We start from the raw sequence: 25,193 nt of genomic DNA on the forward strand, positions 1-25,193 counted from the left end.
TGAAAAATAATATCCTAGAACGGAAAGTTTATATGCACTACTATTTTATTCAAAGGTCAAAATATAGGGCTGTGCGGCATATTTTCAACATTTATATGCCCTGAACTTCTAAGAGTTTAAACTTATACTAAAATTCTATACTACCCTTACCTCCATTTTTGGACCTCCTAAGAATTAAAATTTAGGCGCTACCATGTTTTTCTATACTGGTTACATTCCCAAGTGATGTCTCTATGAAATGAAACACAGAGATCATAAATGGGAACCAGTATGTTAACAAATTAACATATCTATGAATATTATATATCTCCCCAAAAGAGGCGTGGTTTGAGAAACAGCTGTATTTACAAAGTGCAACCTATATGCAGCAACAATATATAATCTATAAACATATAAAACATGATAAAGAGCAATTAATTGTATAAAATACTGTTTCTCCTTGATAAAATGTTATTGCAGGTTTTGACAACATATAACAAAATAGTACTACTGATTGTTACCTTTAAGAGTGATAAGAATAATGCAAAAAAACTAGCAATGGAAAAACCGAAAAACATTACTATTTTGGACCCAAGAACATGACTAGAAAAGAACACTATAGTAAATCTTAGATTATGCTGACAAAAAAAAACAAGAAATGCAAAGTAAAAAATAAATAGGATTGCACATTAGTAAAATGAACAAAAACATAGAAAAAATCAACTAACACAACAGAACAGAAAGCTAAAGCTAAAGATGATGGCAATAATGATAACAAATATTTATATACAACTTCAGCAAATAATTGTTGGTCAATTGTTATGGCAACATGGTCTATAACATTAACTTTTGGAAAAATTTTGGTCTAGCATTGTTTAAAATCTATTGTTGGTCCAATATTTATTTCCTGATAGGTGCAAGACTATTTTGATGAGGTAAACAATGTTCTCTCTCCTACCAATGCTATAAGATAAGCATCTGTTTATTGTATTTATTGTACAGGAAGAGATATATTTCTATAAGTAAGCATATATATATATACCTTGTATTTGTGTAATTGTCATTTAAGCTTTTACGTCAAAGCTTACCATTTAGAAACATTTTGAGAGCCAATATTTATATGATTGATTAAAATTCTCCTCATTATAAAGAATCTCTTTTCGAGCTTTTTTAATCTTTTGGACATTGGGTCCGACAGACTTTAATATCCAGGTTTTAAGACCGTAAAAAATATCTGGGCCTACAATTTTTAATAAATTGAAGCATTTTAGATTAATTGTAAGTAAGATACACAAAGGAAATTGTAAACTAGCTGTGATAAAGTCAGGAAATACTCTACACAACAAGCATACAAACAGAATGACTGGTCAATAACTTGTAGGTGTTCCCAACAATTAGTGCACCATTGAAATTTGTGATGTTATATTTTGCAACACCTGTTCCCATGGTAAATATAGGATTTCTTTTGATAGACCCATTTCAAGATAAAGATATTTAAGAATATGATATGTGAATAAAATGCTTCAAAACTTATTCCATTAACTTTTTCCAACTGATAGATATGATTTACATATTGTGTGTGGGAGAGGTGTGTAATCGGAAACTTGGTCTCTGTAATTTATATCAGTTCATCAAAATTTTGAGACAGATTTAGTATTATATATGCCCTTTCTCCCCTTACAAAAAAGGTCAGATATAAAAAAAATATTAAATTGTACTAGACTGTCAAAATCATAATTCTATATTATAATCTTCCTCAGATCAACACAGTGACACAAGGTTTATATCTAAGCAAATACCCTTCTGTAACAATATTTGTATATTCTTTTCCCTAAAATCTAAGCAGCAAAACAAATATAACTTAACAAGACTAAAATATTCAAGTTTGAACTGTAAGTGAGTGAAATATTAACATACTAAGTACTATAATATCAGTAGTTCAGATATTGACAAAATGTCCTATGTGAAGGAGGTAAAATATATTAAATGCACAAAACAAAAATAAATAAATACTTTAAAATATCTAGAAACAAGTACAAATTATTTATAGATTCCACTTTTGCATGAAGTGAAATTCAACATTCTTGGACCTAATACAGTAAAAATATATGATTTAGTAGTAAAACTCAAAAAGATTTTTCTCATCAAAAAAAAAAACAGGACTGTATGTGTTGGAAGCCAATGACTAAAATATGTAGGAAAACTGGGAATTTATTTTAGTAATCTGTGTGAAGACCTGGGGTATGATCACCTTATTTTCCTGGTGTCACAAATTCCATTGATGCATCAAACAAGATATCAGCAACAAACATTTGAAAACAGAGTAAATTCTATATTTGAAAAAAATAATTACATACAAATGTATTGATTGTCCTAAAACTATTTCAAAATAAAAAAAGTATACATTTTACAAAGCTATCACTCTAAAACCACTAGAGGCTCTGTAGTGTCGCTCACCTTCATCTTCAACAATAGCCATTTTTTGGTAAAAACCATCATGAAAGGGCAATAACTCTATAAAGAGTTAACTGACAATTTCAGTCATATTGACATATTTGTAGATCTTGTCCTGCTGATTATTTTTGCTTTCCAACATTTGTTTCTATTACTCTTTTCAAGATAATAGGCAAAAACTCCTAAAAATGGTAAAACATCTTTAAAGGGAAACAACTCCAATAACCAGTCGACTAAAGATTTCACTACATGATGGCTTATTTGTAGATCTTGTCTTGCTGATCCTTTTTGCTATATAAAGTTTCTATATATCTGTCATGTCTATTATAGTTTTCAAAATAACAGGCAAAAATGCAAAAAATTGAGAAAAAAGTTTCTTTTTATCTATTATTGTTTTTTAAGATATAAGGCATAAGTGCAAAAAAATTGGTAAAAATCGTCATCATTGTGAATTTACAAATGTGTGCAATTTAGGTACTCCTTATTAACATGATTACAGAATCTTTTGGAGGTAGGTTTAAAACCATTTTTCTATGATTCGGTATGGATTCAAAATTAAATTTGTGGCACTGTAAAGTAAATAAGGATACATTAAAAAAAAACTCAGAATGGACACTTTTGTATGTTTCTTGAATAATGATTGTGGAAAAAAAAATGTCAAAAAAGATACAATATGGATAGCCTCATATTAGACTAATACCAAACTTTAAACTGAGCAATTTTTATTTCAATAGTACCAAGTTCTTAGCAAAAATGCCATGTATACTATACTAAACAAAAGAACTAACCACTTGCAAAAAGTATCAATAATATATAAATGAATATATATTTAACAAATTATATTTAACAACTAACAATAAAGTTATTAAAATTCTAAGAATAATAACTCGCACTATCACATTAACAGATTAAAGTACAAATATAAAAATAAGAAGATGTGGTATGATTGCCAATGAGACAACTCTCCATAAAAGACAAAATGACACAGAAATTAACAACTATAGGTCACCATACGGCCTTCATTAATGAATAAAACCCATACCGCATAGTCAGCTATAAAAGGCCCTGAAATGACAAATGTAAAACAATTCAAACAAGAAAACTAACGGCCTGATTAATGTACAAAAAAATGAACGAAAAAACAAATATGATATACAGCAGCAAACAACAACCACTGAATTACAGGCTCCTGACTAGGGACAGGCACATACAGAATGTGGTGGGCTTAAACTAGTTTGAAGGCGCCATCCCTCCCCCTAACCTAGGACAGTGGTGTAACAGTACAACATAAGAACAAACTATAAAATCAGTTGAAAAGGGCTGAACTCATCAGATGAATACAAAGCAGAAATATATCTAACAATAAAATGCTTCGCTGAGTGCAGCTGGATACGACCGCAGAGGTCTAACCCTGAACAGTTGGGGCGAAAATGGACACAATATTCGCACTTGATACAGGTCTGAATTTGGATTGTAATTAAATATTTGACACATAATAGGTTTCGGACACCGAATAACTGTAGTCAAAGAACTTAGAATTGGTTATATGATTTGAATTTATATTAATTTTTTTGCTTTTGTGCAATACACTCTGCTGTTGCGAATTGACCCCTTCTCTCATATCCGTAGATATGGATATTTTAACACCGTGAAGTATCCAAGTACATCCTGAGGCGAAGCCGAAGGGTGTACAGGGTACTGAAGGTTGTTAAAATATCCATATCTACGGATATGAACGTAGATAACGAATTTATCCCCGGTCTTAGTCCAAATCTTGAGATTTTTAGAGAAATTCGACCACAAAGTGTAACGTGAAAGCAACGGTTTTTTCATTTTTTAAAAATCTTTTATTGAATTTTGGGAATTTGACATATCTTTCACAGGGTGTAGGGTACTACCTTTGGTAGAACCTTACAGGTAGTCAAATATAAGACGTTTGTAATCCAGATACAGGGAAACGGGAATGGGTCGAATTTGGCGCTCAATGTTGTGAGAGTTACATCATAGACGCTGTGACCTAAACATGGGTCATTTGCATAGCTAGGTCAGTAGTCCCATTCATTGACAATGTGTCAGCCTAGTGATGCATTTACTAAAATGAGTGCAAATGATCGACATAAAAGATAAAATCATAAGTTGATTACATATTTTAAAATTACAGACATCATGGATAATCTACAGAATTCGATATTTCACAAGGAACAACCATGGATCGAAGGAAAACGCACGTGAAGTTCCCCGGCGTAATGGGTAGCAAAGCCCGGGTATATGGGTTAGCAACACCCAGGGGCTATGGGTTTTGTAACGACGTGCATTAACCAATCAGAATCCTAGAAATATACTAAGCCGGGGATAACTTCTTATACCTATAAAATATTACTAGATTTTTTTTGTATAAATAAAACCTTTCAAAATAAAGCTAATAAAAATATAATAAATAACTTTTAAAGGTTAAAATGACTTTAAAATATTCTATCTTATATACATATAAAAATAAAAAGCAATTAAAAATATAGCCTTACGGATAAACTCATTTCATTCTTTGCAAATGCTTCAAATTTCTTTTTAACATTTAAATCATTCATTTCCATGGCCAGGACTAAGCATTACTGGAATGAATATAATTTAAAAACATCTTTTCTTTTTAACAAAATAAACTCATTCTCAGTTAAGCACAATACAAATAATAGGAAAACATAGAACACAATCATATATTGCTCATTCAATTTCCTGTCAACAAGTAAGCAAAGCTTATAAACATACTGTTGTACTTTCACACCAGTCAATGAAATCTTGATTCTTCTCTTCCATATCTTGAAGAGGAATCTGCTTGATTGGGATTAAAGATGGTGGAACTAAAGACTTGTCGTCCACCAGTAACACAAATAAATCCTGTGGCATATGATTTTCCCTTGCCATTCTTACAATGAACATATCAACTTTATGAATGAAATTCCTGGACATATTTCTTGTTATAAGTATGATAAAACGTTTTGACCTTGCTTGTAAGAAAGGAAAATGACCAGGAGTGGTAACATCTTCATATAATTCCAGTCTTACATCATCAATAGCAGCATTAATCCAGCTCTTAATTTTAGTGGCTTTTTCTCTGTCATATGGGCAATATGGGCAATAGCATAGAAGTAGGTCATATTCATAATTTCCACTTAAACCAGATTTTCTAATTTGTATTGAAGGCTTCTTGACTCTTTCAAGTTGTGATAGTAATAAACATGTTGCTTTATTATGATATTTTAAGCCAACTTGAAGTTGGTATGCTTGAAGACAACACATTGTTTCGTTCTCTAACAAAAACACTGATGGCTTAATCTCGATTAGCTTAGGTAAAACTGGTCTTCCCGGGAGACTGACTTCCCTTGATGACATCATGGTCATTCCAGTTTCTTCTAGGTCCTCTTTTAGATTAATATAATTATTCATTTTACCCTCCTCCTCAATGAATAATATATCAACTGTATCTACAAAGACACGAATAAATGTATAGGCTTACATACATTTATAAGGAGTACATACAAGTTACTACTCCTTTTGCAGCATTGATTATGCCTATACGCCATGGTAAGTTTAGAATAACACAAGAACAAGAATGATAATCATGTAAAGGCATATGCATTTTTAAACCCAGTTTTGTAATGTCATGCGCAACTTTTATTTTTTTCATTTTAGCAATTTTTGGTCTATTTCAATAAATATTTTTACTTGGTTTTTTCAATTTCTATAGCTTTAACAACCATTTGCAATTGCTTTCTATACCAGTATTGTAGTTATAGATATTGTACCATGTACCACACTGCTCCATTGATTACAATATTTATCCACTCTGGATAATTAAATTTTTAAACCGCAAAATGTGAAGTTTAGCAAACATTTTAACTATCTAAGTGGATATATATAAACATTGTTTTCAATTGGGTAAAGTGGTAGAATCTGTTTGTTTCTTATATATATAATAATGATACATTGGAAAATGTTTCGTTCAATGTTCTAAATTTATGGTTGGAAATAACTTGAGAGAAAATTAATCGATGTGTGGTCTATCAGAATTTAACAAACTGGTCCTAATCTGTTTAAATAGTCAGAATAAGAGAATTTAAACTTATTTTACTATCAAGTTTATACATTGTTTTATTCTTCAGCTAGCTGTTTTATAAATAACAGGTTATCAAATAAACCTTGTTAAGTCATTTAAGCCATGCCTATTTCTGTAAGAATCAAAGACAACAATAGCTAGAGAATAAAACTAGATGTGTCGGAACAACACAAATGGCCCCGCTTGCAAAAAAAGCTTAAAGCCATTTTTAGGTGTGAAAATAATTTGACAATGAGCACATGATGAGAGGTTGATAAAATCAGCAGAGCGGAACAAAACAAAAACACCATCTGTAACTCATCATAGTAGACTCACATACTAAATAAAAATTAGCTCAATATGTGAAGGCATTTAGAAAAAAGGTTGGTATATTGTTATTTTCACGAACTTTTCAAAGTCCCGTAATTTTGGCAAAAATCAGCAGAACAGAACGATCACGAAAACTTGATCTGTAACTCACCATTGTAGACTCACATATTTACAATCAGCTCAATATGTGAAGGTGTTTAGCAAAAATCCATATAACTAGCTGTTATGTTGCGGAATGCCTGAATGACAGAATGACTGAATGACGGAATGCCAGAATGATGGAATGACAGCATGATTGACAAGGGTAAAACTGTATGGCCCTGACCACTTAGTGGCAGGGCAATAAAACAAACACTAAAGGTAAACAGTAACTGGTTATTGCAGAATAAAAACATTATATGCACATTGTCGGAAAATATCAAATTCATTCAACTTACTACAAAACAGGAGAAAATTTCAGCAAGCGTGGCTTTCCTCCTACTTCTTAAGCTTGTAAAAATTATTTTCATATTTTCCCGCAATGAACATATACTGTATTACCTACTACTGATGACTCAGGTTTTTGTTAATATAAAGACATTCACAGGAGCATAACTCACTTAGTAACTATTCTCTTCATTATTGCAAAAAGGATTACTTTTAAACAAAATTGAACACACAGAAATGTCTCAAATGCTTATCTGACCATGATTGAACTATATGGATAAAGTACTGTATATTCAGAAATTATTGCGAGGTTTTTATCAATGTGAATAATGCGACTGGGTGAGTATTGCAATAATAAGAACTTGTATTCTGGTATTTGATACATATATGCAGATTTTTCTGAAATTGCAATAATTAATCTCACTTTTTTGTCCATTCTTCAAAAATGGCAATAATAAATGCACACAATATTTTCTGAATTTACAGTAATTAGGATTAAGGTTTTACTACACTGGTATCGCTCTCATTTTATTCACTAAATATAAATGACCTACAATTTATAGTATCTAAGAAAACTGCAGACATTATCACAAAATGAATTTTACTGCATTAAATAATCCAAAAGTAGTTGATCAATTCATTATGGTATCTGACAAACTGACTTAACCATGATACATTAATCACAAATAAACCATGAAAATATGGTCAAATGAATCCTGCTATATATATAGTTACACAATGACACCTTACAAATGTTCCCTACATCAAAAACATAGTTGACTAATTGCTTATAGAATAAGAGAAATGGAACAAACCAAAACTTAATGTTGACCATTGATCCTGCATCATCAGCATGATAGTCATCAGCATAATGATCTTATAAAAATATATTTCTACATATCCATTGGCTCCAGTGTTAAATTCAGTAGCTTCTAGCAGTCATATTGCTTGGATGGGTGATACCAAAGCTTGAATCTACCACATTGAAAACTCCCATGTATATTTTTAAATTGTTAGAAGATTCTGAGGTTTTATTTCTGCTTAGAATTCAATGTAAAACTAAGTCTCCTACTGGTACACATACTGGTTTTCCTATCCATGTCATTACATACCAAAATTGGTAAGATTGTATCAGACCCTTTCCGTCATATTTCGTTTTAATTGTTATAGTGGTTATAGGGACCATTTTTGCATACTTCAATACCTTCAAATTTGTAAATCTAAGTCCCTAACTGGCAACCGACTTGTCAGGCAATGAAGCAGCACAAATCATGTTGATTCTCAGAAAAGCTTTTTGTCTTACTGTTGCAGCCAAATTGCTTTTCAAATTCAAATCATATAGTTTGAGAAAACCATTCAAAGAATACAATGTGCCAAGTTTTCCAAAGATTATGATGCATGACAAGCACCAGGGGAAGGCATGATATTCCATGGTTACATGTTCAAAGGTTCGACAAGCACCAAGGGAAGGCATGATATTCCATGGTTACATGTTCAAAGGTCCTACAAGCACCAAGGGAAGGCATGATATTCCTTGGTTACATGTTCAAAGGTCCTACAAGCACCAAGGGAAGGCATGATATTCCATGGTTACATGTTCAAAGGTCCTACAAGCACCAAGGGAAGGCATGATATTCCTTGGTTACATGTTCAAAGGTCCTACAAGCACCAAGGGAAGGCATGATATTCCATGGTTACATGTTCAAAGGTTCGACAAGCACCAAGGGAAGGCATGATATTCCATGGTTACATGTTCAAAGGTTCGACAAGCACCAAGGGAAGGCATGATATTCCATGGTTACATGTTCAAAGGTCCTACAAGCACCAAGGGAAGGCATGATATTCCTTGGTTACATGTTCAAAGGTTCGACAAGCACCAGGGGAAGGCATGATATTCCATGGTTACATGTTCAAATGTCCTACAAGCACCAGGGGAAGGCATGATATTCCATGGTTACATGTTCAAAGGTTCGACAAGCACCAAGGGAAGGCATGATATTCCATGGTTACATGTTCAAAGGTTCTACAATCTTAATGGAAGATAGTCTGGTTCTCTTAATTCTATTTTTGTCTGATAAATAACCTTATACTAGCACCTTTATTACTACATTTAAATCTAAAACAGACATCATGTCCTACTTTATACTGTAAATTTACCAAATGAAGATTGATACCAATTAATTAAGCAGAAATTTTGATTTTTTTCTGTAGTTCTTTTTTTTAACGATCTATACACTTTTTAAACACTTAAGTGTCTACTTCAGTCGATTCAATTAGTTTATGTGAAAGATTAGAACTGATTTAGTCATTAAAGACACTCAAATTTAAGCTTAAATATGAAAAATCTATCAAATCTGCCATAATATGTCACTTCTCAGATGGTTTTTATCAAAAATGAAAGTGGCCGCATCCGTGTTCATTCTCAACCTTTATATATGTTATGTATTATCATAAAATACAACTTACGTTTAAATATTAAGAATGAACACAAATGCGTCCACTTTCATTTCAGAAGGAAACCGTCTAAAAATTAACCAAAATGCTAAAATTTCCAAGATTTCAGTAAATTAGCATGCCTTAATGATGCTAGTACCCGATACATGTGCATTGTATTGTAAAAAACAGCCCATATTTATGTAACAGAAGTATTCTTCTTTCCAATAAATTATATATATAGCTAAAAATTTACATTTTAACAATTTTGTAAAAATGCTATATTTTGGGGCCAAAAAGGGGTCTTACTGGGCCTACTCCTTTACCAAATGAAGATTGATACCAATTAATTAAGCAGAAATTTTGATTTTTTTCTGTAGTATTTTTTAGCAATCTATACATTTATATATTTCGGAGTTTAGTGTAACATCCATTTTCTCTGAACTAGTACACATTTTTGTTTAGGGGCTGGTTCAGCCCGTCTCCGAGTGAGGGATTTTCTCGTTGTGTGAAAGACCCGTTGGTGGCCTTGGGCTGTTTCATGCTCTTTGGTCGGGTTGTTGTCTCTTTGACACATTCCCTGTTTCCATTCTCAATTTTATTTATTACATACCTTCTATCAACTGAAAAGATTTTTGCTCCTTAAGCTTGACATATTTTTCTGTTTTAGCTTTATGCCATACTGTATTGGAGGGTATCATCTTTCTGAAACAAAAGTATGACCAAATTAATTTTTTTAATTATACATGTACTCATACATTGGTAAAATTTCTTCGTTCTGTTTTTAAATATATACATATACTGTGAAAGTACTTTATTCGTGGGGTACCAATTTTCGTGGTTTTCGTGCTTGGCTTTATCCATGAATTTAAGTGTCCAACGAAATATAACAACTGTTGTCCACATCAAAACATGGAAAGATCCTCATGTAGGTTTGACTACATGGATACGGGCATATAATCTAGAGAGTACATCGAATATCAGCAAATGCACAACAAACTATATATATATACAACATGGACAGTATTTTGCCCATTGATGGACGGACAAACGGACGGAGGGACGTCAAGGACAGATGGATAGATGGATAGGTGGACAGACAGACAGACGGACAGGGGTAAAACAATATGCCCCTCAACTTTCAGTTGCGGGGGCATAAAAACTGAAAGGCTTGCAAATAACTTGGATTATTGAAGCAAAAATTGCAGTATATGCAATGCAGACCACCTTTATTTATTATAGAACAAGATTTTATCAAGATTTATTCTGCAAGTCATTTTTAAAAGAAATAAATGTTGCTGGTACATGGACAATAAAGAGTACTTTATTTCAAATTTTGGATGTTAGATGGTTTTTTGTCTTTGGGTTGCTGTCTAAAGAAGCATAACTAGCCCACATCTACTTGTGATATTTCAAATGATGCCTGCATACAAAATAAGGCAGGTTTATTGCCTGGGTTGTAGCAAAACTATACAATCAATGTATTGGAATAGGTGGTTGATGTCGTCTGTTCTGTGCATTTTTGGCATTTCCTGTTATCCTTTTTTCTGTATCATTACTATACCCTCAAATGGCCTCAATGTAGGAATATTGCAACAACCTTGTCCATACGTCTGTCCGTTTGCCAAATTAACATTTGAATCATACAATTTTTCAGAAACTTCTGAACAGAACTACTTCATATTCGGTCACCAGCTTTTCAGTGATGAGTTAAATTGTAACATGAGCAGCATTTTTTGGGATCTGTCAGATATCTACTTCCTGTTTGCAGATACTGTGGTTTTTTTCAATATATGGGGAATGAACTTAAATTTTCACCACATATTTCTTAAATACTGCTGAACAGAATGACTTAATATTAGTCAGCAGCTCAACAGTGGCGGGTAAAAAAATTGATTCACTATTAACTTTTCAAATCTGTCAGTCACCTTCTTTCTGTGTTCCAATACTTTAAACTTCAAGTGAGAGTATGCTTACCACCTGACATCTCCCTAAGTTTAAGTAGTGTTTTTGTTACTCAGTCTTTTATTTTCTTTGACAGACTGTCGTTTCATCAGTTTTTTTGGGGTTTTTTTTGCCATCGTGTTGTCTGTCTTTAACCTATGACATGTATGAATTTTTGATGTCCTTTTGGTATCTTCTGCATCTTTTTTACATGTTACAATATTATATGGTATAAAATAATATTTAAACAATTATTTTCATTTGATTTTTAATAAAATATATACTTACTTATCAATTGTCTTTTGTCTGCGCTCATCATTTATTGGGTGAGGTAAAGCATACTTCTCACAGTCTTCGCTACATTTTTCAAACAGTCTACAATAAAGTTCAATCAAACATTACCCCCAATCATAACTGGTGAGGATTCATTATTTTTCGTTGGATACCAAATTTCGTACATTTCGTGGCTACAGGGGAACCATGAATTTAAATGTTCAACGAATTACAAATTTTCTATACTAATATATGCAGACTTTGTTAAAACCACGTAAATATCCATCAAAAATGCAGGTTTTCCTCAATTCTCGAAAATTGGTACCCATGAAAATAAATAAATCCACAGTACTGTATTAAAAAGTCATATAATAATTAAAACATAATTGTTGACTTTTGATGTCAGTTAATAAATCATTTTCTTTAATTCTTACCAGATTTATATGATTATTTTTTTATAACCACCTTGTGGTTTGTTTAATCTAAGTTCTTTATTGGTGAAATTTTCTTGCTTTTCTTTGAATATCCACTTGTGACATCACCAAAATAAAGGCTTCATGCCTGATGAAATCACATATAAAGAATGAATACTTTTGAAGATCATTGAAAAAGACAGATAAAGCTTGTCTAAATATCATCTAAAATCATTAGAAAAACAGATTCCACCCTGGAATCTCTTAACTTGCAATACGATATTTCTCCACTCTCTACAGTTAAATTTTGAATATTTAAAAAGCTTGGCAAGTCTTGCATTTTAAATATGAAACTTTATCTGTCTCAAGTGGAGAAACATTGTATCACACTCCATGAAGTGATAGAAACTATATGTATCGACCTCATCAAATGTCAGTAATTGTATATTCACCCTGGTGAGGACTCTTGACAGGAAATATTTAAGGATGAAAATAACAACAGCTACTGTAATGATAAAGTATGGGGAAGAGGTGGAGGAGGAGGTAGGAGGGGATCAAAGGGGAGTCTCTTTGTACCTTTCATCTTCTCTATCCACACTGGTCATGGTCCGTATTTTTGTTTCTGCTCTGACCGGTATTTTTTGCTTTGCATTGCCTTGCCTGTTTCTTTCTGCATCACAGTCTTTTTCAACCCATTCATCTGTTTTGTTGTCCAAACTTACACAGAGAAAAATAGTATCAAAACTCAAAATCAAACAGCAATCTTTAGAGTCTTATAAATAAATACCTACATCTATTTTGAAAATAAAGAAATATTGTTGTGCTTATTTGTCAGACAAAACTTTTTTCCTATCTTATTGCATCTCACCTGCTGCAATATTTTAAAAAAGTATTTCAAACAAAAACAATAGCTGACATGCTTGAAACTTACTTCAAGGTCAAGTGATAGAACCTGATACATAAATAATAGAATTCAGACTAATAATAATAACATAATATTATTCACTCCTGAGATACAAAAATTACCCAAAAATTTTTTGCATACAGTTAAGCCTGTTATAAGGTCACCTCTATTAAGTGAAAACCTGTCTTGGCAGGTCACCTTCTGCTTGTCCCACTGTGGTAATACCTTTGCATTTTGAACCTCAAGTCAAAGGTCACCTCTGTTGTAAGTCCAGTTTTCTCTGGTCCCAAGGGTGACCTTTATATACAGGTTTGACTATATTTCCTTTTTCCTGCTGCAATTTTTTAATTATTTTAAACAAAAACAATATCCAACAATTGCCTGAAACTGACGTCATGAACAACTAATACCAGCCAGATATACATATTCTTGTGCTAGATTTCACAAATGAATAATATTAACCTAATATTATAAACTCACTGAGATACAAACATTATTCATAATTTTTTCACATATAATGTATTTCCTTTGTCCCCTACATGGCATGATTAACCACATTAATTGCTGTAAACAGTTTAATATTGAAATGAAATTCAACTTCAGTCAGAAAAGTACTTAACAAGTACCACTATGTTATGAACTTTGACCTTAATCATAATAAAAATAAATCAAGCCTAAATGTATGTAAGTAAGTGACTACTTTTTGTGAGCAGCTGTTAATATACTCTTAAGGTAGATGGGGGGTCTAAATTAAAATCGATAGAATTTTTTAATAATTAGCCAAAATGTAGTTTATATCATCGTTTCAACATATATATAATAAAAAGTATGGGACACATGGCATTTTTTTCAAGCTACTGGTTGTGCAAAATTGTCAGATTTATAGATAATTCATGGAAATTGGTAGAAAGAAAACTAAACCATAGAATTTTAAGATAAAATATGAGAAGACAGCTCTTCTAATGGGATTTCAGAAAACAAAAAGAAAATCAGGGTCACCAGACTCGTTTTATTGCTACAAAAAAAAATAGATAAATTCATAACACATTCCAGTATAAAAGTTACATTATCTGAGTTATCTCACCTTATATGGCAAAGTTGAAAAAGTTAAATACAATTTTCTGTATTTGTAAAACAACAGTTGCAAAAATATGATAAAACACATAATTTTCTTCATTCAGATGAAAAGTCTAACAAATGAATTACATTCTACTGTCAAAATTTACATATTTCATTGAAGATCCAGACCAATTATTTTCTAATATTTTACAATCCAAGATGGTGGAAGACACCAGAGCTACCTTAAAGGAATTTTTACAAAAAGTTATATGATTGTGATTTATCAACACTGTGAAAAATTGAACTCATACGCACATAGTAAATAAGTTATTGAAGCTTTTTTTCCCTGGCTGACTACTATATAAGATGAATCCTAACAACAAATTATATGAGATTAAAAAATTTCTTACCAGACTAGAAAATAGACATTTAACATAATTATGTATACAAATATTTCAATTCTAAAAATTCTGAGATGGAAAATTTAATGGAGCATTCCATTCACATAACAACATTTATTGTAATTCTGAGCTATACAGTTAATGCAAGAACATAAATCACCACTGATAATGATTTCAAAGCATTATGGCATACAAACACTCAAGCAAAAAAATAAACATTCAAACAGTATTGTTGACATATCATGTATAGTCAGACAAACACTCAAGCAAATAAACCATAGAACAAGTATTGTTAACATATCATGTATAGTCAGACAAACACCAAAGCAAATAAACCATAGAACAAGTATTGTTAACATATCATGTATAGTCAGACAAACACCAAAGCAAAATAACCATAGAACAAGTATTGTTAACATATCATGTATAGTCAGACAAACACCAAAGCAAATAAACCACTCAACAAGTATCATTGACATATCATGTATAGTCAGACAAACACCAAAGCAAATAAAGCAAAGAACAAATATTGTTGACCTACCTCATGTATAGTTGCTGAGGAAAACCTCATCATGAAAACTTTACATAGTTTTCTATAATTAGTAAAAGTTAGAATGAAGTATCTCTGAGTTGTCAATGCCACTGCTTGAAAAGTAAATCCTTACTCTCTCTTACCAAAACTTTCCAACTTGGGAAGACAAAAATGTCAAATATAAAAGCAAACCTATGTTAAAAGATCTCTAACAACATACACTTATTCCAACAATTTTTCTTAAACAAAATGCATAACATCCCAAAAACTAAACTCTCCTTATAATTGAGGAGGAGGAGGAGGATATAATTCAATGGAAATTTGATCTTCTGTTTCTGCAACGGTCCTGCTCTATATGAAGATGAAGGTGACAACTGCTACAGTGAAGATGATGAGAAGGAGGAGGAGAGGCAGAGGAGTTTTTTGTACCTTTCATGTCTTTTACCTACACTAATTATATTCTCTGTCATGATGTATAATGATGATGATGATCATGGCCATGTTCTCTATCTTTCAAGTGATGTGATTGTAGGCTAGTTATTGTCTGAAAAATGAACTAAAATGTAAATGGTGTGTATGTTAATGAAGGGTAAAATGTACATCACAGCCCTGATTGTACCAACTCGTTTTACAAAAGTGAACAATAATGCGTAAAATCAAACTTTACCTGAATAAGTTAGTGACTTGCTTATAGGTCATATAAGGGAGGAAAAAGTGTATAGTACATTCTGTATGTCTGTCAACATGGTCAATGACAAGCATTTTAAAAGTTAACCTTAATATAGACAAAAATATATTTTCAACCATTTTGATAAAATATTGAAATTTGGGTTATTTCAAGATGTCTCAGAAACATCATGATAAAAAAAAACCAGTATCGAAAACTATGGATTTAAAATTATTTCCCAATTTTGGAAAAAAAGGTGCTTATCACACGTACCACACTTTGTTCTTAATTAAGAATTACTATACAGAAAAGTTATGGGTTTTTAAGTCAAATATTGTCCTCCATACATTGTGTAGTAACGTAAATTTTTGTATTGTAAAGTATCAAAAATAACCAGCCACCTCAGGATTTTGATTGCATGAATGCAATCTTCATTTATACAATCTTTACCTCATAAATCTGTACATACCTATTTTGCATAGGTCCCATCTTGTTGTCATCTCTTCCATGTATCTCTTCTATCATATTTTGAACTTCACTAAGATTTAAATCAACACACTGAAAAGGATTCTACAAAACATGGACATTAGTGGTTAAAGAGCTTTCAGTAGTCATAGAAGTCATCTAATCAAAGAATATTTGAAGCAGGATATACTAAATAAAATGTCTACTGACTTATTTCTACAGAAAAGGTAATCAAATAACCAAAATTAGTCAATATCAGGTACAAATGTAATTAGGCTAGTACTTGTAAGTTCAAATTCATAAAAAGCACAGTGGTGGCATATAATAAACCTTTCTTTTGTTGAAAAGTATGAACAAAAATACTGAATTCTGAGGTAAATTCAAAAGGGGGGTAAGTCCATCAAACATAACAAAATAAAATGCTCAAATATATCAACCAACATAACAAATGGAAAACAACTGTTATATTCCTGACTTGGTACAGACATTTAAATAAATTTCAAAACATGGAGAAAGCAATGCAATTTGTAGCATAATGTTGTTTTTTGTTTAACAGCTTTTATCATGACCCTTTTCAAGCAAACATAAATATAAAGTGATGTGGTATGATTGCAAGGAGACAACTATAGCAACCAGAATGATGTGGATGTAAGCAGCTAAAGGTACAGCCTTCAACTATGAGCAAAACCCATAGTGTATAGTCAACTGTAAAAGGCCAAGATATGCCAAATTATATAAAACAATTCGAACAAGAAAACCAATGGCCTGATTGGTGGTGGTGGGGGTGGCTATGGTGATGATGATCATGATCTGAGAGCTGCATAAAACATGTTGATTAATAATGTCATGTATGTTAGACAGTATGTAAACAGGTTTGTTATCATTTTAGGGCTGTTGCACAAAGGATTGGCATCTTAAAATTTCAATGGTTGGGTGTCATATACAGTGAAAATGAAAATGTAATTTCAAATTTACCTCAATGAGTGGTTTCCCCATTTTGAAGTGCCTTCCCTGAGTGCAATATATGTTTAAATGGAGAAGTGCTAAACTGAAAAGTTTTGCGTATTTCACAAAAACAAATGAAACCTCTGTTTAACGTCTCTTGTTCTGACAACAAGAATTGAGGAGACATTGTAGAAGGAAACAATCTTTCAAAAACCTCATTATTTCTTTGGTTAGCAGTCTTACTGACATATTTTCTCCAACTATCCCTCAAACATATTATTAAATATGTATATTTAAGCATGTCTATGTTTGTATGTCTGTTGTTTTTTTCGGAGGAGTTGGTGTCGATGGTTGATGTGGCTTGCTCTACTGTCCAGTATTTTTGTTGATTCCTGTTTTCATGGTTATCGATTTGTGTATAATATTACAAAAACCTAACTCTTTTCTTATATATCATATTGAAAGATGCAGTTGAAAGGTAAATTACTGAATATATATTATATATATTATACCTCATGTTTGCGGTATACCATCTTTTCCGCAAGTTTATTGTTTTCTGTTTGGTATTGAATTAATAATAAAGATCCATTATGCTATATCTTGTGATCCGTTTATTTGGCAATCGCCAATGGCAGTCAGCAGGGTTTAAGAACATCCGTTGTTCAACCTGTTAGTCAAATGGGCTTTGTTTAAATATACCTTTTCACTTTTTTGGTCTTTTGCAAAATGTTGTTTGTGCTGTATTTAGACCCCTCTACCAAGAAATTTGTTTTGCATGCACACGTATAAAAATTGCGGTTTTTATCCAACGCAATCATAGGTTTGAACGTTGTTTTCAATTTAGACTTATTTATATTTTTTCGTTTGGGCTTGTTTTATATTTGCCTTCGTGTTTATATGATCTGTTCATCCTGTTTGGACTCCTCAAAATTCAAGAGTCTATCCTAAATTGAGGTAAATTATATGGCCTTCCAAATACCGTTTCGATTCCTAACATCACTGAAGAGACATTAATTGTTGAAATCCGGATATGGTGTACAAATTTATGCACCTCATGTTTGCGGTATACCATCTTTTCAGCAAGTTTATTGTTTTCTGTTTGGTATTAAATTAATAATAAAGATCCGTTATGTTATATCTTGTGATCCGTTTATTTGGCAATGGCCAATGGCGGTCAGCAGGGTTTAAGAACATCCGTTGTTCAACCTGTTAGTCAAATGGGTTTTGTTTAAATATACCTTTTCACTTTTTTGGTCTTTTGGAAAATGTTGTTTGTGCTGTATTTAGACCCCTCTACCAAGAAATTTGTTTTGCATGCATACGTATAAAAAATGTGGTTTTTATACAACAAAATCATAGGTTTGAATGTTGTTTTCAATTTAGACTTAATAATATATTTTATATATATAAAAAATTGTTGAGTTAGATTGCTGACAAATACTAATACATTGTGTATAAAAAAATAATATAACATCTACACACACATGTCTTATGTCTATCTCTAGATTCGCCTTACGTGACAAGGTAACACTACGTTTATTGAAGTTATATTTTAATGTATCGGATGTGGTCGAGTGGTCTAGAGTGATGGACATGAGGCTAAGGGATTGGTGCTGTAGTGTATCAAAGGTGTGAGTTCAAATCCTGTTGAGGGACAAAAATTTGTCAGCATAAAAATCTAATTCTAACACTGCTGGGTTTCATTTTCAGACTATTTTTAACCAAGGTAAATAGAGTTATGAAAATATATACAATATCCTCTGTTTCAAACATATCTTTTCGTTAGATGGACCAGATTCTTCAGAAAAGTGCAACAGTACACCACATTGAAACTGTAAAATATAAACTGCTTGACACAATATGAAGCCTTGGTGAACTTGTTCTCTGTGCTCATTAGACAAATAGCTCCCAATTGTAACTCACAGTTGATATTCTATGGTATCAGTATGCAGAAAACCTGATAAAAACCAGTGCATGCAGATCAGGAAACATTTGGTGTACTGGTGTCCTCTCCTGAAGAAATCTTAATAAAGCATCTATAAAATGTTGAAAATTTAATATCATTTGTGGTTATGAATTTGATAGTGCAAACAGGTGCTCCCTGGCACCACCCACAAATATTTATCAATAAAGCAACAGCCCTTCTTGAAAGACGTTTTAAAATAATATACATAATATAATAAGTAATTTTATTTACCATTCCAAATAAGATGTTGCCTTCTCTTGTTACTAATTTCATGGACAAGGTGAAGATATTCGTCTGGTGCAGCATTTAAATGGCTTTCAAACTTGCCTGCCAGATCCTTAAGCTCCTCTAAGTATGAATCGCATTCCTCATTTGATAATGGTCTAACAGTATGCTTTAAATTATTTCTTATTCTTCTTACAGCTCTCACATCATCATATAATTTTCCCTCAAATTCTGAACCTTTTTCAAAATCTGATGCAATATTTAAATGTATAATCAAAGTATTAATTTCTATAATGTCAGCAGCATCCCCCTTAATGATTGCACCATCAAGATCTGTCTTTGTTTTGAGTGACAAGTATCTAAGATTAGAGTTATTGACTCGTCTGTAGAGTTCATCTTTTGATACCCCTGATCTTTCTACTACATTCACAAGGAATAGCTTCAAGACTTCTAATACATCTTTAATAAATATTATACTGATGATTCCCATGGCTGCTGCTGTCACAGCTTCATCAATCTGTTACCATGATTACTGTGGTCTTTTCTGAAAAGATTTTAATACAATCAGTAGACTTTTCAGATTGAAAGCCTCAGAGTATCAGGTTTCCAAATGAATACTGTAAAGTGTAATATTTTCATGAAGTATAAAACTTGCAATTTCTTACACACAAGAGTGCACACGCTGAAATGTCTCGCCTTCTTTACTGACCATTGATTTTATGTTGATAGTCCCAAATATAAAGCTTTACTACAAGTATCACATAAACTTAACATGATCCAAGAAAATGAGGTCAAGGTCAGATAAACCAAACTGGAAATACATGTACACCTTACAATCATTCAATACATCAAATAAAGTTGACCTATTGCTTATAGTTTCTAAGAAACAGACTTTAACAGGAAAACTAAACATTGACCAATGAACCATGAAAATGAGGTCAATGTCAGATGAACTATGCCAGAAAGACATGTACAGCTTACAATCAATCTATGCATTAAATATAGTTGACCTATTGCTTTTAGTATCTAAGAAACAAACTTAACCATGAAAACTTAACATTGACCAATGAACCATGAAAATGAGGTCAAAGTTAGGCGATACCTGCCAGACAGATATATACACCTTACAATCATTCCATACAACAAATATACATGACCTATTGGTTATAGTTTAAGAAAAACAGACCAAAACACAAAAACATAACACTGAGCAATGAACCGTGAAAATGAGGTCAAGGTCAAATAAAACCTGTCAGACTGACATGTACATCGTAAAATATTTCCATACACCATATATAGTTGACCTATTGCATATAGTATTAGAAAAAAAGACCAAAACACAAAAACATAACTTTAACCACTGAACCAAGAAAATGAGGTCAAGGTCAGATGACACCTGCCAGTTTGACATGTACACCTTACAATCATTCCATACACCAAATATAGAAATGCTATTGCTTATAGTATCTGATATATGGACTTGACCACGAAAACTTAACCTTGCTCACTGATCCATGAAATGAGATTGAGGTCAGATGAAAACTGTCTGACGGGCATGAGGACCTTGCAAGGTACGCACATACTAAATATAGTTATCCTATTACTCATAATAAGAGAGAAATTAACAGTACAAAAAATCTGAACTTTTTTTACAAGTATTCTTTGAACCATGAAAATGAGGTCAAGACAAAGGCACATATGACAGACGGAAACTTCATAACATAAGGCATCTATATACAAAGTATGAAGCATCCAGGTTTTATACCTTCTAAAATATAAAGCTTTTAAGTAGTTAGCTAACGCAGCAGCTACCGCTGCTGGATCACTATCCCTTTGTCGAACCTTCTGCGACAGAAGTCGGAGGCTCGACAAAAACCTGATCGTGAGGCCATATTTCAGCTTTTTTTCTTGTTCCTAGCTGTTTTAATTAGATTTAGATGGGGGTCTACCATTTTATCTTAGGGGCATACAATACAGTTACAGGGGAGGTAATGACGTTGCTAACGTAAAATGTTATTAATCCCGGCGTCAAACTGTGACATATCGGGGAAAAGATGCATTTTTCAATTGATTTTAATCATTTTAAAACTTGAAAACGAGTACATTGACCCCTCTTTTTTATGATGACATTTGGTTTGATTATGTATGAAGAATATTTGTACCAATGATTATGAACATACACTGTATCATCAATGATTTTTTTTTTAAATTACTGTACATTCAGAAATTATTGCAATGTTTTTATTATTGCGAAAAATGCGACAGGGTTATAATCGCAATAATCTAAACTCGCATTTTGAAATTGTTTATATGAATTAAGCAGGATTTTCCTCGATATCCCAAAAATTAAAATCGCATTTTAGTCTAAAATGACAAAATTGCAATAATAAATGCACTCAATAATTTCTGAATTTACAGTACATAAATATATAGAACTGTTTTTTGTTACCTTTAAACAGGAGGTATATTCAACCATTGGATAAGGAATGAATCTGAACAGGCATCAGAAGGTATTACATGTTTACATGAAGCTTCAGATAACAAATTTCTGGAAGCTCTGATATGTAGTTCCTGAAGAAAAATGTGATTGAAATTCAATGAGACCAAAAGACAGAAGGATGGACTGACGGACAAAAATTTTAATGGACAGACAAACAACAAACAACTTTATCTCAGTATTGATCTGTGGTCATTTTTTTTCTTGTCAACATAATTTTTAAACAAAAAGCTAAAGGCCTGCTTTAAAGCCTGTTGCAAAATTCCTTCAACTTTTGAGAAATTTTCAGAGTTTGCGGTAAATTTTTTAAGGAGGGGAAAATGGAGAAATATATTTATTGTGACTTACATAAAATGTATCTCAAAATGTACCTCACTGTTGGCTACTCTAAACAATAACTGATGATAAGTGTAGATGGCTCCATTCCCATCTTAGATAACATTAAACAGTGCAGTCTGGTTACTTATTAGGAAACTGAAAGAGTAAAAGTTTCAAAATATGCAATTGTATAAAAAAAAATGTCAATAAACATGATATATGAATATTTTGACAATAAATGATATATATATGCATTTAAAATCAAGTAGGTTTGTATTTCATGTCTTTTTTCTTTGTGGTTTTTAAATTGTGACATGATATTTAAACCTCCAATTTCATACCTGATATGGTGAGAAATGTATGCTGCTAATCATCCTTTTTTATTTGAAACTAGTATTTTGACACTGTTTGAAAGACAGTCTCAAAATTGAGGTCAAAGTCTTAAATTCTAGCTAATTTTCTGACAGTTTCTGCAGAAATTGGAGAAAACAGAAATCAAGTCTCTGAGGTATCACCAGACTGTTTATCATGTGAAAGCTACAAACACAACTGCATGATGGAAATGATATGCACCAAAAGTGTGTATCAAGAAAATTAATTGTTTATTAAGAGACAAAGATAAGGACTTTTTTTTTGACATTTTAAGCAAGTTTCAAAGAAATGCTATATATTCATATCATATAAACATCACACCAGCATAACTTTTTACTAAGATAAATCTTCATAACTATGATTGTTTATATAGTCCTGAATAGACAATATGGTGACAACTAACATAATTATAAAAAAAAAACAAGAAACAAGGTGTAGAAATTTTAAGGAAGCGGTATTGGAGAAAAAAGATAATCCTGCAATACATGTTTGTATTAAAATATTTCTCTCTTTATTGTGACTTATATAACAATGTATCTCATAATGTAACTCACTGTCTGCTGCTCTAAACAATAAGTTGAAGATCTGCTTCATCTGAAGGTTCTATTTAATTGATGATAAGTGTAGATGGCTCATGATCCCCATAATAGATAACATTAAACTGTGCAGTCTAATTAGTAATTGGGAACCTGAAAGTTCAATATATATATACTGTGGATTCATTTATTTTCGTGGGTATCAATTTTCGTGGATTGAGGAAAACTTGCATTTTCGTGGATATTTGATTTCGTGGTTTTGCCAATCTCTGCATACAAAGCCTATAGAAAATTTGTAATTCGTTGAACATTTGAATTCCTGGTTCACTTGTACCCACGAAACCCACGAAAATTGGTATCCAACGAATAATAATGAATCCACAGTATGCAATGTCAAAAATATGATATTGAATATTTTTATAATAAATGATATAATACTGTTAAAATCAAGTAGGTTTGCATTTTTGTCTTTTTTTTTGTGGTTTATGAATTGTGATATTGGAACCTCAAATTTTATACATGTGTATGGTAAAAATGTATACTCATCATCGTCTCATGGAAGTACAATATCATACTTCCATGGTATTTAACTAACTACCAATCAATGCAGTGAATGGTTATGGTTTCATGTCATTTCAGCCCTATGTCAATCCAGCCCAAGTCATTCCAGCCCCATTCAATCTGGCCCTAGTCAATTGGGCCCAAGTCTATCCGACCTCTATATGAAAAATATTTACAAGGGATAATCTTATAAATAATACATGTAGCATTATGGTGGACAATAAAAAATTGTGCCTTTGACTCATATTGAAATATATTATTTCCATTAGATCGGAGATATTCATTAGAATAATTTTTATATCAATATTTGGATTTCTAAGTAGAATATTGATCATGACATTAATACTGAAATATATATATTTTTTTATTTAAAACATTTCTTTTAAAATATTTTTTCTTTAATGAGAAGGGATGAATATGCAGTATATATCATTTATTTTGATTACCATTTTAAATAGAAGTTATCAAGAGATATTGTGTATGCATAACTATAAAAAAATATACAGTCAGAGGTCAAAAGTGTTTTTGCATTTGAAAATAAAGCTACATAGATATAAGAAGATGTGGTATGAGTGCTAATGAGACAACTCTCCATCCAAGTCAAAATTTATAAAAGTAAACCATTATAGGTCACAGTACGGTCTTCAACACGGAGCCTTGGCTCACACCGAACAGTAAGCTATAAAGGGCCCCAAAAAATTACTAATGTAAAACCATTCAAACGGGAAAACCATGTATATATTTTATACAAAAACACATATTTAATTAAATATTATACTGAAGATATTTCTTGTCGGAATTATATGACTTTTTTTCATTTAATACAGAACTGCAAGGACATATAACTAACATACGTCCTTGAGAACTGTGTGCAGTTTCTTGCAATATTCAATCATTATATTTATGATCATTTATGAAATGTCACAAAATTTATGCATGATTCATATTTTTGGGAAAATAATAATTAGTTTTATAGACAGGAAAAAATCAAAAATCATATGGTTAGGGAATGACCATTAAACTTCAAGGGAGGGGGGGGGGTTAAAGTTTTTTCCCAAAAAAATATTCTGATCCCCAATTTGATGAAAAAAAATATTGTGGTCAAGCAGATCATAAACAAACCTTGTAGTGTTAAATTTTGAAAAAAATAATTTGATTGATAGCGTCGAAAAACTAAAAAAAAATGTTCATGCTTAGCGCGAAAAAAATTTCTGACTCCGACAAAAAACCATATTTAACCCCCCTTGAAGGTAAATGCATGGTACTAGCTCCCTTATATAGGAAAAAAATGACATTCAATATCAATATTTGTATACGAGTTATGATTTCTCAGTAATGACATGTCATAAAAATATTTCATAATAACCATAAAAAACTTTACACATATATGCGCATGTTTAACA

General features: G+C 31.8%; 1 protein-coding gene and 1 long non-coding RNA gene across 3 annotated transcripts; both read right to left on the bottom strand.

Moving 5' to 3' along the window:
- Nucleotides 1–4,856: 4,856 nt before the first annotated feature.
- On the bottom strand, nucleotides 4,857–16,694 carry LOC127706785 (uncharacterized). Of its 2 annotated transcripts, XM_052211475.1 has the most exons (6): nucleotides 16,375–16,694; nucleotides 15,248–15,299; nucleotides 12,919–13,059; nucleotides 11,945–12,031; nucleotides 10,326–10,417; nucleotides 4,857–5,912 (listed from the first exon to the last, which is right to left on the bottom strand). In XM_052211475.1, exons 2-6 carry the CDS (start codon nucleotides 15,250–15,252, stop codon nucleotides 5,185–5,187), a joined length of 1,053 nt encoding a protein of 350 aa, XP_052067435.1. In that variant the 5' UTR covers nucleotides 15,253–15,299; nucleotides 16,375–16,694; the 3' UTR covers nucleotides 4,857–5,184. The 2 variants fall into 2 exon arrangements, with proteins under 2 accessions (XP_052067435.1, XP_052067434.1); XM_052211474.1 differs by lacking the exon at nucleotides 15,248–15,299.
- Nucleotides 16,695–19,516: 2,822 nt separating this feature from the next.
- LOC127706798 (uncharacterized) lies at nucleotides 19,517–22,473 on the bottom strand. The gene is made up of 3 exons (XR_007984573.1): nucleotides 22,352–22,473; nucleotides 21,956–22,077; nucleotides 19,517–20,050 (listed from the first exon to the last, which is right to left on the bottom strand). It is a non-coding gene; the product is annotated as an uncharacterized LOC127706798 (long non-coding RNA).
- Nucleotides 22,474–25,193: the final 2,720 nt, after the last annotated feature.

Source organism: Mytilus californianus, unplaced genomic scaffold (genome assembly GCF_021869535.1).
Source record: "Mytilus californianus isolate M0D057914Y unplaced genomic scaffold, xbMytCali1.0.p SCAF_6, whole genome shotgun sequence".
NCBI classification, from domain to species: Eukaryota; Metazoa; Mollusca; class Bivalvia; order Mytilida; family Mytilidae; genus Mytilus; species Mytilus californianus.